General features: G+C 59.1%; 2 protein-coding genes across 4 annotated transcripts in view; one reads left to right on the top strand and one right to left on the bottom strand.

The window, feature by feature from the left end:
- The window catches only part of MTUS2 (microtubule associated scaffold protein 2), a 492,284-nt gene extending 487,987 nt beyond the window's left edge, over positions 1-4,297 (top strand). For both annotated transcript variants that reach the window (XM_022574568.3, XM_022574570.3), the window contains one exon: positions 746-4,297. In XM_022574568.3, the coding sequence (XP_022430276.3) occupies positions 746-959 (214 nt within the window). In that variant the 3' untranslated portion in view covers positions 960-4,297. The remainder of the gene's footprint in view (positions 1-745) is intronic.
- The window catches only part of SLC7A1 (solute carrier family 7 member 1), a 55,317-nt gene that overhangs the window by 9,504 nt on the left and 33,742 nt on the right, over positions 1-12,071 (bottom strand). The window contains exon 13 of one of the 2 annotated variants that reach the window (XM_022574574.3): positions 6,705-11,443. The exons of the other annotated variant lie outside the window; for it this stretch is intronic. Coding sequence (XP_022430282.1) covers positions 11,340-11,443 — 104 coding nt within the window. The 3' untranslated portion in view covers positions 6,705-11,339. Of the gene's footprint in view, positions 1-6,704; positions 11,444-12,071 lie in introns of those variants that run through there. 2 annotated transcript variants of the gene reach the window in all.

Below are 12,071 nucleotides of genomic sequence, written 5' to 3'. Positions count from 1 at the left end.
TCCATCACTGGGGCCTGCGGCTGCTGCAGCAGCGCTGGGCCAGCTGGTCATGGCAGGAGAGCTGGCCTGGCCAAAGGGCAGCAGGGAGGGGAGGCGCCAATGCAGCTGCTCCCCAGGGACACTGCTTCCATCTTGGTGCTGCCTTCCTTGCTCGGAGGGCCCCAGGAAGGGGGGTGGGGGGGCAGACCCACTGCTGTCACGACAGAGGCACAGAATGCCTCGGTTCCTTTTTCATTTAGCATCCATTAGCCGCAAACATCAACTAAGCATCCATTACGCACCAGGCCTCAGACTGGGTGCCGGGCACTCGAGGAGGACCGCTCTGGGGCCTGTTCTCCAGGGCTCCCGGTCCAGCAGGCGGCCAGATGCACAGACCAGAGGTGATGGCTGCCAGGGAGGCCTGAGCCAGGGGCAGGGCGTCCCACACCAAGCCGCACTTCCCTCTGTCTCTTCCGGCGGCTTCTGCTCTCTCCCCTGGCCCCCAGCGCCTCCCCTGACCCGGGCAGAGGGGCTGTGGGCAGATCGGGTGTTGGCGGAGGGTCTCTGGGAACGGATGTGTGGGTGGGATGAGTAGCAATCACGTTTCAACCCCGCTTCTTGGTCCCTGGGGTCTGGCAGGACCCTGTTCTCCCCGCGGGCACCCACCACCTACCCCCTTTCCCTGCAACCCTCGGCCTTGCAGACCTCAGGTTAAGTGCCTTCCGGCGTGACTGCTGGTCGACAGTTGCTTGTTCTCCCCGTGCAGACAGCTGTCAGAGGAGAATGCTAACCTCCAGGAATATGTGGAGAAAGAAACACAGGAGAAGAAAAGATTGAGCCGAACCAACGAAGAGCTGCTTTGGAAGCTGCAAACGGGGGACCCAACCAGCCCGATTAAACTGTCCCCCACGTCCCCCGTTTACCGAGGCTCCTCCTCCGGGCCCTCCTCTCCCGCCAGAGTCAGCATGACGCCCAGATGACGCCACCACGCTGCGGGTCGAGCTGCGGCGCCTGGTCCACGAGGGTTTCCGCCTCGAGGGAGTGGTGACCATGGACCGGCCCGACTGACCCTGCGCGCATGCCCAGTAGCTGCATAGCTGCATCCTAGGCAGAGTCCTTTTCTGATCCTCGTGTAAGACTGTCCTGGTACTGGCACTTCGGAAAGTGTAAATGGTAGTGTCTGATGTGCAAACGTTTGACCGTAGTTAGAGCCAAAAGAAAGAAACGCCAACTGTTCTTGAGCAATGAACTTTCACTGCAGAATATCAGGTTAGTTACAGATAGCTCCGTTTTGAATATCCATTGAATAATCATTGTGTACTGCACCGATATGTGTGTATATTTAGATATACGTATATACACATGCAGCGGTTCTGAATTGCATTTTTTATAACATGAAGTGCTGACATATTTTGGTGAAGGTCAGCAGTTTTCTAACTCGTGCCTAAGAATTATTGGGAAATGAAAATGCATTTCTATCTACCTTCCCAGGAATATTTCTACCCAAAATAGAAAAAGGAAAAAAAAAAAAAAAAGATACAGAGAAGAAGCGCCTTCCGACCTGCCACCGCGTGGTACTCTGTTTAACACAAGCACCAGCCATTCACGAACGGTAGCTGCCTTTGCAACAATCAGCTTCTTAGAGTCCACGCGATGTGAGGCCACTGTTACTCCATCCGCGAGTTTTCAGCGTTTAATACTTCTGTCATGAGCGGATAAGGGGCAGCAGTGGGAAACCCTGAGGGGGTGAGGAGTTTTGCAGATGTCACTCATGACAGTGGATCATCTATAGTCTCGTAAACACAAGTTCTGCTTTTGTTTTCCTAAATGGCATCTTGGAATCCATCATTAAGCTCTTTCATCTTCGGGAAAATATGGAAGCACATGACCTTATAGGATGAGGGTGAGAGTGACCTCGGAGTTGGCCAAGACCATTCACGCTCCGTCCTCAAGAAGGAAGACCGCTAATAGGGTCTGTGTTCTGACTAAGCGTAGGGTAGGAAAGCATATACTCTGCCATCCTGTTTGCTTTACTCTGATGTGATGCTGAAAATGGGCAACGCACCAAAATATGACCCTCAGCCCCACTTCACTGGCACCCCCCTTCGGTCTGGTTCCGTAACCCAACCTCATTCCTGTACATTGAGAAGCTCAGGGCTTCCAGCAGGGGCTTCCAGAAATCCTGGGGGATCAGTTCCAAGCTGTGCTAGACCATCACATGGCCTCCCAGAAGCCCAGGTGCATTTTCTGCCGGGTGATCGAGCAGTGCCACAGCTGACAGAGGTCCCATCTCTGGCCCAGGAGGTTCTTCCAAACAGAGGAAGGAGCCCGGGAAACAGCCAGCCAGCGGTGGCTGGCTTCCGGACTGGCGTTTGGCTCTGAAACGGTAGAATTAGAACCTGAGAGGTATTCCTGTAGTGCTGTGGACGATTAGAAGCAAGACACACAAAAGAAAGAAGCGGTTTCAACAGTTGATATGGTGATGATAATGATGCCTTTGTTCACTGTTTGTGACGAAGAAGACCCTGCACTTTTCTCCCTAAGGCCCCTCAAAATGGTCCTGAGCACAGGACTGGCTCTGAGCATACCCGAGGCGGGCGGCCTCATGTAGGGTTGCTTCGTGGGCCAGAGCCACAGAGCAGGGAAGAAACGGCCCACGGAAGGGCTTGGCTGGCCCAGAGCCCTGTCTGCTCTGTGAATACGTGGCCGGCGTAAAGACAGACCTGGTCTGTGTTCCTTGCGTGAGTCAAGGTTGGGCTTCCTGGCCTCGTGTACATCTCATTTCTAGCAAACCTCCAGGTGTTCGCCCATCCTGGGGACATACACAGGAGTATCCACTAAAGAAACATTTTTTTCCTTTAGTGGCTCTGCATGATGCTGTGATGTTGAGTTGGGCCTCCCATTAGAGTAGATCATGCCACGTTGACGAAACACACAAGTATTTATTCTTTTAGCAGGCACCACCCGCAGACACAATAGCTCAGCCCTCTGAATTAGGAACTGCTTCCCTAACCGCACTTGCTAAATGCAGTTACGCAGCAATACAGATATCAGTGTTATGTTAGAATGTGGTCCACAGTGTGTTAGCCTATTGCAGTCAAAGTTGTAGTGGTGTTAGAACGAAGTAATCCCTCACCAGGTGACTAGAGCGTGGCTCTAACCAGCCCTGACCTTGGGTACTTGAGCTAATTCCCACCTTGCCCTGGCTTCATTTCCCTGTCATGGACGCCCATCATATACGGCTCCTATCCCAGAACACGAGGGGTGGCGGCCACCGGGCCCCTTCTGTGCCTCTCCAGCCCCCACACTGTTAGGACTTGGACCTCTGTCTCCCTGGCGTCCACCTCCCAGGCCAGAGCTGCTGCCACGCGGAGATGCCGCAGCCTCCCCGCCTGCCACTCACAGACCCGCGAAACTGCACCAACCTCTTCCTGGCGCGTGGGACCCCCGTCGGCGCCCTGCCCTCCCGCCGCCCAGCACACACCCGGCGAGGTTCTGGCGGGGTGGGACACCTGGTGGCCATCTGAATGGGGTCGCTCGTTCCTCTTACGGCCCCTGCGGGTTCTGTGTTGCCGATTTGTGTTTGAAGCATATTAAAATGAACCTGAGGGACCTCTGTGACATGCACTTGATGTGACCGTTGGCCTGGCCCTCCCAGGCTGCAGGAGGTCCGGTGGGGTCAGGCAGGGAGGTCAGAAGGCCGGGCTCCCCTTGTGTGTGTGCGCCGGCTGGCCGTCACTGAGTCTTCCCCCCGCCTTCTCGGCGGACTCAGGATCCCCGCACCCGTCTTCCAGCCCGGATCCTTCAGCAGCCTTGCCCAGGCTTTGGGGGCTCAGCGGCTCTGCTCCGTCTCCCCCGTCCTGGGGAGGCCCGGGTGGGTTGGAGGAGGTTGGAAAAAGGACACGAGATTGAGGCCAGTCCCCTCACCGTCAGAGTCGAATTCAGACGTGGACCTATTGCTTCTACCCCAGAGTGAGCTCGGTCTGTCCTCAAGCCCGTCCCTTTGCACCTGGCTGGTCACAGAGCTCTCCTCTCAGAGCACTGGGAAAAGGCCCACCCGGCTTGGGGGCCCGTGGTCATAGCACTGCCTTGTCACACGCTTTCTCATGCCCTCGGGGTTCTCGGGGGCCAGGCCACGCCCTGAACCTAAACACGCTCACTTCCCCCACCAGGGCCTTCAGCCTCGGGGCCTGCCTGCCTGGGGTCGCAGGCTGGTTCCCTGTGGGGTCTGGAGGGACCTCCGGAGACTCCAGCCACTCTGCCCTCCCGAACCACTGCCGGACAGGAGCCCCTTGGCAGGTGATAAAGCCCCTTGAGTTACTCCGGACCCGCCGGCACCACTGCCGGACCCCCTGGGTCACCCACGTGTCCAGGTTATTGGCGATGGCTGCTATTCATGATCTGCTTGTCAACCCGTCCCAACCTGTTCGTTTCTTCTGGCGTCTTGTGCCACCACCTTTTATCGTACCCACCCTGCATTGTCCTCGCCGTCAGCACAGCCGCTTAACAGAGGGGCGCTGGCGCCCGGCCCACGGAGGAAACCAGGGTGGAGGGGCCTCGCATCCGTGGAGAGCTGTGTCCCGCACAGCTGTCTTGCCGTGGCAGAGAGCCTTTTGAAGTCAGCGCTCGGTCCCCGCTGTGCCAAGGGAGGCCACGGCCGGCTCTCCCTGCCTGCGAGGCTGGAAGGAGTGAGGAGAGCGAAGCTCAGGTAGAAGTCGGGGGGGCAGGGCGTCCCACCCGCTGCTGGAGGCTCTTCTCACTCCGTGGCTGCATCCGGGAACGGGCACCCTCGCATCGCATCCCTGCATCCCTTGTAGGCAAGAGGCAGGGTCCTGCCCGCTGGGGAGTTTGGGTCAAATGCTCTAAACAGTCACCACCACTATCACAGGCTAGAGCTCATTCGCTTAAGTTTGCTAAATTTTTTTTTTTTTTTTTTTGAACCTGTCTGCTTTTCTCAAACCTCTTTAAAAACAAAAGCAGGACACCTCGGGTTTCTTGAACGCCCAGCTCTGTTCCTTCCCCCTCAGCATGGGGGACATGCAGGCGAATTTGCCTCCCTCACCAAGTCTGGGCGAGTTTTCCAGAGACAGGACCACGCGGGATAAAGTGCTGTGCAGCCTAAGCTGGGCCCTCCCGTCCCTGCGGGATGCCCGGGTCCCTCCCCACAGACAACCCGGACAGGCTCAGCTGCTGCTGTCTGTTTCAACTGCACCCGAATCCACGTAGCAGGGGCTGCGTTAGCAGACGCTCAACAAGTAACCGCACGGCTTCAAGGAGTAAAGATGTAAAGCGTCCGTGGGAAAGTCCGACCGCGCAGCTTCTCCCGGCTCCGCACCTCAGTCCTGAGTGCCCGCGGATCGGTGATGCGAAGGAGGCCAGAGCTCACGTCATCAGCGGACGTACCACCTGCTTTATTCCCGAAGCCTCTCTCACATCGCATTTTTTCTGACCGTATTTATGGCTTGGTGGACAGGCTTATACAGTAAAGCGAAACGATGCCCCTTGGAAGAGGGGCGGACAGGGCTACCCCGGGGAGGTGTCCCCGCCCTCCCGGCCGTCTGGTGGCTGAACAGCACCCCCCCGAGGAGTCCGTGAGATTCCTCCCCGCTGCGGAGGCTGGGCTGTCCGTCTGACTCACCAGACGTGTTTCATCACCAACTTGTGCTCCAGGTAACTCCCCACCCCCAGGCCTCCGCCCCCCCCCACCCCTCCCACCCCCGTCAGGGTTTCCTAGGAAACTGCCCGGAAGCCTGGCGGGGGCGCTTCAGGCGCCCGGCCGCTAGGTGGCAGTGTGGCGCCACGGGACTGGCCGCACCGCGCCGAGGCGGGCTCCCGGGAAGACTTGCTCGGGGGCGCTCGGGGAAGCCGGCCCGTCTACAAGTCGGGGTCTGGGCTCACGGGCGCCTGACAGTTGTCACAGATCGCCTTGGGGGCGGGGGAGGGCGGGGCGGCTGAGGGCAGGAAGGGGCACCCTGCCTGCGTTCGTCCCCGCAGAGCCCTGGGGAAAAGGAGGGAAAGCGTCCACGCGGTCCAGGCCTGGTGGGTGGTTCACCAAGCGGCCCACAGATGCCCCTCACGTCCCTGATGCTGAGCGTGCGGGGCCGGCAGCAGACCTCCCAGGGTGTTCACGCCAAGCCTCAGGGCCTGGGAATTCAGGCCCCCTTGACTGAGTGTGCCTCCTGCGTAAGAAAGCGCTTCCTTTCTCAAGCGGGGCGGGCGGTGGTGAGAGATCAAGGATTATGAGAAGAGCTACAGCCCTCCCCATACCCTCCCGCTCCTGCGCGCACCCCACCCTCCAGATGGGTGGCGGGCGTGTGGCGGGCAACACAAGGCCAGTGCCCAAGGCAGAGGGGTTTGCTGCACTGACACCCAAGTCCTTCTGCAAACGAGCAGCGTCATGCCCCGCAGACCCACTGGCAGGAAGACCTCTGGGCCCAAACCCAAGCCAAGTCCGGAAAAGAGTGCAAGGTGGGGAGACAGCATCAGAGGATCCTAAATGAGGGTCGAGGGGTTCCCTGGCCGAGGCGCTAAAGCCGGAATGAGGATCTCCACCAAACGGCTGAAGGAGAACGAGGCAACGCGACATCCTTCCGGTTGTGGGGAAGCAGGCAGATTCTCAAGAAGCAAAGAGCAGGATCTGAACTCCCTGCGGGGCACCCACCCCGGGGCACCCACCCCCTCCGCCCCCCAGAGCTGCCGGAATTCCTGAGATCACACTGAGCACGCCCAGGCCATAGACGGAATTTATTAGGATTTGCGGAAGCATGAGAGGATGTACCACGAAATAGCCTGACTTTACAACATGAAGTACGGTATCAATGCACAGTGTTGTCCAGCAAAACTGGGATACAGAGCAGAGGTTCACATTTTTTAAAGGAGATGGACAACATCTACTCTTGTCCTTAAAATAAAAACGGAGGGGGGGGGGGGACCAGCAGAGGCCAATCTGATTTGCAGTTAGTGTCAGAATCTAAATCTAGTATCACAATTATAAGAAACTATAAGAAAACTATTAGAAAAATAGAACATCAAACAAGCAAAAATATTATACAATTTACATAATAAAAAACACACAATTCTCTCAATAATGGCTCCACGTTCAGTAGAAGAAAGAGTGTACTGAAGAAACCACAGCTCTTCAGGTTTGATTATAAACCAACCCTCAAGAAGACCATCACCCTTTGTGCTCCTTAGACCCATCAATGCTGAAAGGCACGACGTAAGCAGGAAACTTATCTTAAATATATAACTTCTCCAATGGGAAAATAAGTCCCAAACTTAAAAAGTTTGTCATCAAGAAACACAAAATCATATACCTTGTTAATAATTTAACAAAGTCTGAATGCATCTCCCCAGCCCTCCTCCCTGACTCTGGAGAAATCCCATTTGGACTTCAAGCCAAGGTCTTTTATCTCACGGGGGTTTTCAGCAGTTCAACACATTTACAGGGTGGGCCAGGGGGGGCTCCGGAGAACTGCGCCCTGAGACCCTTGGCCAGTCCACACCCCTCTTGGAAGAGCACTGCCAGCCAGCGAAGCAGCGGGCACAGAAAGACTGGGCCATAGTGATGAACGGGAAGGTCAGTTGAGTTTTTTTTTTCTGCCTTAACCTCCCATTAGGTATTGTAACTACGATGACGAGATACAGAATGTATGTAGCTTCTTGCACCACTGGACCAATAAAGCATTTCATTACCCAAAAAAGTCCACAAGAGTCTGATAAAATGTACATCTTGCTCTCCCTAAGGAGCCTTACATACAATACTCTCATTACCAAGGCAAACAGATGCATTTTAAATTACACCTAACAATTACGCACAACATATATTTAGTTCCGTCTGAAGTTAACTCACACAAGCGTCACACGCCTGCGCCCAGAGTGTGCTCACGCCGGCCATGCCTCTCCATCCATCCTACAACACTCGGGCCACCGGGCCTGGCACCAAGTCCCCTCCCTCCTGTCTCCACGGGGCTGGTTCTCGGGTGCCAACAGAACAAGCGGCTCTTCATGTGTCAAAGCGGGGCATCCAGGTCAGGAAAGACAGGTCCCAGCATGAAGCCAGGCAGCTTTTCTCCAGCAACGAGGCCCCCTCAAATGCCCGTGGGCTCGCCGACAGTCTGGGTGGGGCCGTTAGGAGACGTGTCCACACACCCGATGCTGACAGCTCTGCCTACAACGTCAGGCTAGACGCCATCCTAGGCGGGACGGCAAGACCTGTCAACTCACCCTGCCTGCCCGGAGGACGAGGTGGAGGAGAGAAGGCCAGGTACAGCCCGGTTCCCCCCCCCCACCTCCCCCCGCTGCCTCCCGCCGTCCGCCCCCCTGACGCCATGCACAAAGCACAGCAAACACTTAGCGAGGCTCCTGCTGGGCCCGCGCCCCTCCCAGGTGTGAACAGATGTGTCAGAGGTGGAGGAGGGAGTGCCGCGGGCCCGGGGGCTCCGGGTGGGCACAGAAGCCTCCGCAGTGCTGCAGTTGCCAGTGGACACGGCAGGGCAAGGCCTGTGGTGTCCAAACTACACGGAACCAGGAAGCCGACCACCTGATGGACACGGACTCAACGGAACAAAACCCAGCGTGGGGGAGACGCAAGTGACCCTGACGACAGTGTAAACTCTGCAGCTTCTCCAAGTCGGCCTGGAAAGATGCTCCGTCCCGCGGCCCTCTGGGTTTGTAAAGGCAAAGCCGGCCCAAAGTCGGGCAGAGGAGATGTGAGCAGGTGAGCTGGGGGCCGTGCGGAAGCTTGAGCTCCTGCCCGAGGCCCCCATGCCCCCCCCCCGGGGCGGGGGGTGGCTCGGGGCCCACTGCCTCTCCGGAGACCCCGCGCCCCTCACTCTTTCTTTGGCACAGGTCCCGGGGACCCCGCGTGGGTTTTCACAAGGCCGTGGACACGCAGAGAGGGGGCCGCGGGCGGCAGGAAGGGGCGCTTCCCCATCACAAGCGGGTCTTTCCAATGTGACCGTTTGGGGCTGGTGCACAGATAAAAGGAGACACGGTATCCCCCGAGGGGCGCGTCACTGGAAATGTGGAACTTCTGACTCTGCAGGAAAACGTAGCCAAGCCGTGGAACCGAGTGCGGGAGGGGCTGGGATGTGAAACCGTCGGGCACTTCCGGCAGTTACTTTTGGCCGTGTGTCTGTGTCCGTGTGTCTGTCTGGCAGGTCTCTGTGTGTACGTGTTTGTGCGCGTGTCCAGCTCAGGGCCAGGAAGGAGGGGTGTGATCAGAAGGCCCACTGACTTCGGAGGCGCCGCCAAACACCATTCCTGGCAGCACCGCCCCACGCACAGAAGAGAAAACCCTCGGCAACGGCATGAAGACCCGCTCTCAACAGGCCCCGCCCGTCCCGGGACCCCAGGTGCTCTTTCCGGGAGGGAGAGCGGGGGGCTTCTCAAGGCAGCCACTGCCCTTCTGCGCGGCGCCTCGCGGCTCTGGGTGAGGAACGGGACCACGTGTCAGGACGCGCTCGCCCCGTGAGATGCTGAGACACACCTTCTTGGCTGGAGAGCCACGAGCGCTGCTGGCTGAAGCGTCAGTCGTGCCGTCTGCTGGGGGGCGTCACACGGGGAAATGTCAGCCAGAACGAAAAAGAGAAAGAACACCTCAACCTGCCACCTTTCTGGGACACCCTCTCTCCCTCGCGCTCTCTGCCTCTGTGGAAAAACAGCAGACACATCATGCAAACCAACGGCTAAGAGGCCCCAGAGGACGGCAGACACCAAACCGCACAAAACACGTTACTATTTATCACGATGTCGTGCTAAGCACCAAGCTACATAAATTAAATACCTTTCTTTGGAAATCCAAGCTTTGGGCTCTTACAACCCTCCCGCTGGAAGATTCACAAGTGACACTGAGAATAAAGCTTCCACGAGCGACCAGAGTGGCCACCAGAGCCTAGAACGAAGGCCGACCCTGCCAACTGGCTGCTTCACTCATTCTTGCATTTTCCTCCAAGAACTTTCTGGGGCAGAGGGAGAAAAGCCAAGTGCCATCAGTTCATCAGGCTTCTTTCTACCAGGTTTGTGACAAAGGCCAGAGGGAGAGGATATGGGGAGCGAAGCTTCAAAAGCAGCGTTTACACTTCCCGTGGAGTCCAACACGCCTGCCCCTCACCTGCCAACACAGGCCCTTCCGTCTACTGAACTACTCTCTCTCGGGAAGGAAGACTTGGCCCGGCTACCAGAAGTGTCCCCAGGGCCTCGGGAGGGAGCGCCGCGTGCACAGAGACACACGGACACCGAGGCAGGGGTGCGGGGCAGGGTCACCGACCCGCACACAAACCCGCAGCGTCTGCACGCCACACGAGAGGCACAGTGACGTGACCCCAAACCGTGTCACGTGCAGACCCCGCACCCTGGACAATTCGGGGTAATCATCGCCGTGCGCCGCGCCACTGTTAAGTGCCTGCTGAATTCAGTGGAGTGACTGACTCACAGCGGCAGACAGGAGGACTCCACGCGAGGATAAGACACAAGAGCGGCCAGAAGCAGCTGGAGGGCCACGCCGTCACTCAGGACGAGCGGACGCCGGCCTCGGAGACCGTGAGACCCAAGAAACCGACCTCCGGGCGGCAGAGGAGGGCGCAGGGAGGAGCCAGGACCACAGAAAGCACTGTTCTCGGCTCGGCTCACTCGAGGCGGGTCCTCCAGAAATAGTGTCACATTCCAGTCACTCAGGACTCGGCCAGCGCTGAGAGGCGCCAGAGCAGCAGGAACCGGCCCGGGGCCTGGACAGCTGGTGGCCGCAGGAAGTCCGGGTGGAGTGGCCACCGCCCTGGCCCCGCGCAGAGCCCGGTCCCGTGGCCCGAGTGTGCAGTGTGCGAGGGGGGCCGGAGCCCCTGCCTGGAAGGAGGGGGGGGGGGTCACAGTCCTCAGGCCCCTCCGGAGGCAGCTCAGCAGAAGCAGGAGAAGGAGACCGTCTAGTTTTCCTTCCTAAGTAAACTAAACCGCTGTCCTCAGGCTGGGGGCGGCACAGCTGGGGACAGACCGTGTCGCGGTGCTCGGCTGGCATCTGGGGCGGCTGTTCGGGGCTGGGCGGGGAGGCGGGGACTGGAGTGTCCAGCACAGTCCCTGGAAGGGAGGCCGGACCGCTCAGGTGATGAGAGGAGGTGACCTCCAATCTGCCCAAGGCCGCAGCAGCAGGGGCGCCCGACCGGCGAGGAGAAGGGCTGCTGTCTTGCTCAGAGAGAGGCTCAGAGGCAGGTGGGCAGCCTCGGCCCCGTGGCCCCAGCTGGGAGCTGCCAGGTGACGGGCCCAGCGGGCCGCCCCGTCGCGGCTCTGTGCTCTCTGGGTGCGGGCGGGTCCCGTGCATGCGCAGGGGGAGCGAGGTGCTGCCGGGGCCTTGGGGGCAGGGCTGTGCGTCACTTGCAATGGTCCAAGTGACCGTCAGGAGTCCTTGCTGGGTCGGCGGCCAGGGACGCCTCCTCGCTGTGCCAGAGACCATAGCCAAAGTAGATGAAGAAGCCTGCGGGGCCGAGGGCAGAGACCGGGTGTGAGTGGGCACCGTCGGGTCCCGGGAAGCAGTCCCCGCAGCAGCCTCCGCCCAGGCAGGGCCCCGTGGAGGAAGGCGCGACGCATCGTGCAGGGTCGCCTCTACGCTCAGCAAAGGCGCATCCTTCTGGGCAGCCTCAGGCCGGGGGAGCGGCTGGGTTCGGGACCCCGGGGGCGGGGGTGCGCGCTGGTTCCACAGCCTCATCCGCTGCCCACCTGGCGGGGTGCCCCGCGGCCGCTGGGGGCGGGGGGGCAGGACAGACCCTGTAGGAGTCACGCTGTCCCCGCCACGGTGGACTTCCAAGGGCGCTAGGGCTCCCCAGGCTCTTCGTGCCGTCTGTACAGCCCTCGTTCTCCCTACCTGAGTGACTCAGACATTCAGGTAGCCTGGGACTGCGTGCAACCCGTGAATTTAGTCATTCCAGTGAGTGTCAGGGGCCACAGAGGTCCGTGCTCCTAACTGTCCTCCCACCCCGGGGCCACCTTTGTGCCAGTGACACAGGAGAGCAGGCCTTGAAGGAAGGACCCAGCCACCAAAAGCCCTGGGACCCAGGAGCGTGTCGGGAATGCTCGGAAGCGGGCGTCCTCCACCTCTGCCACCT

This window comes from Delphinapterus leucas, chromosome 18 (assembly GCF_059928025.1).
Source record: "Delphinapterus leucas isolate spDelLeu-1000000601 "Yukka" chromosome 18, BTC_Dleu_Yukka2, whole genome shotgun sequence".
NCBI classification, from domain to species: Eukaryota; Metazoa; Chordata; class Mammalia; order Artiodactyla; family Monodontidae; genus Delphinapterus; species Delphinapterus leucas.
This window is presented reverse-complemented; position numbering and strand designations above follow the sequence as displayed.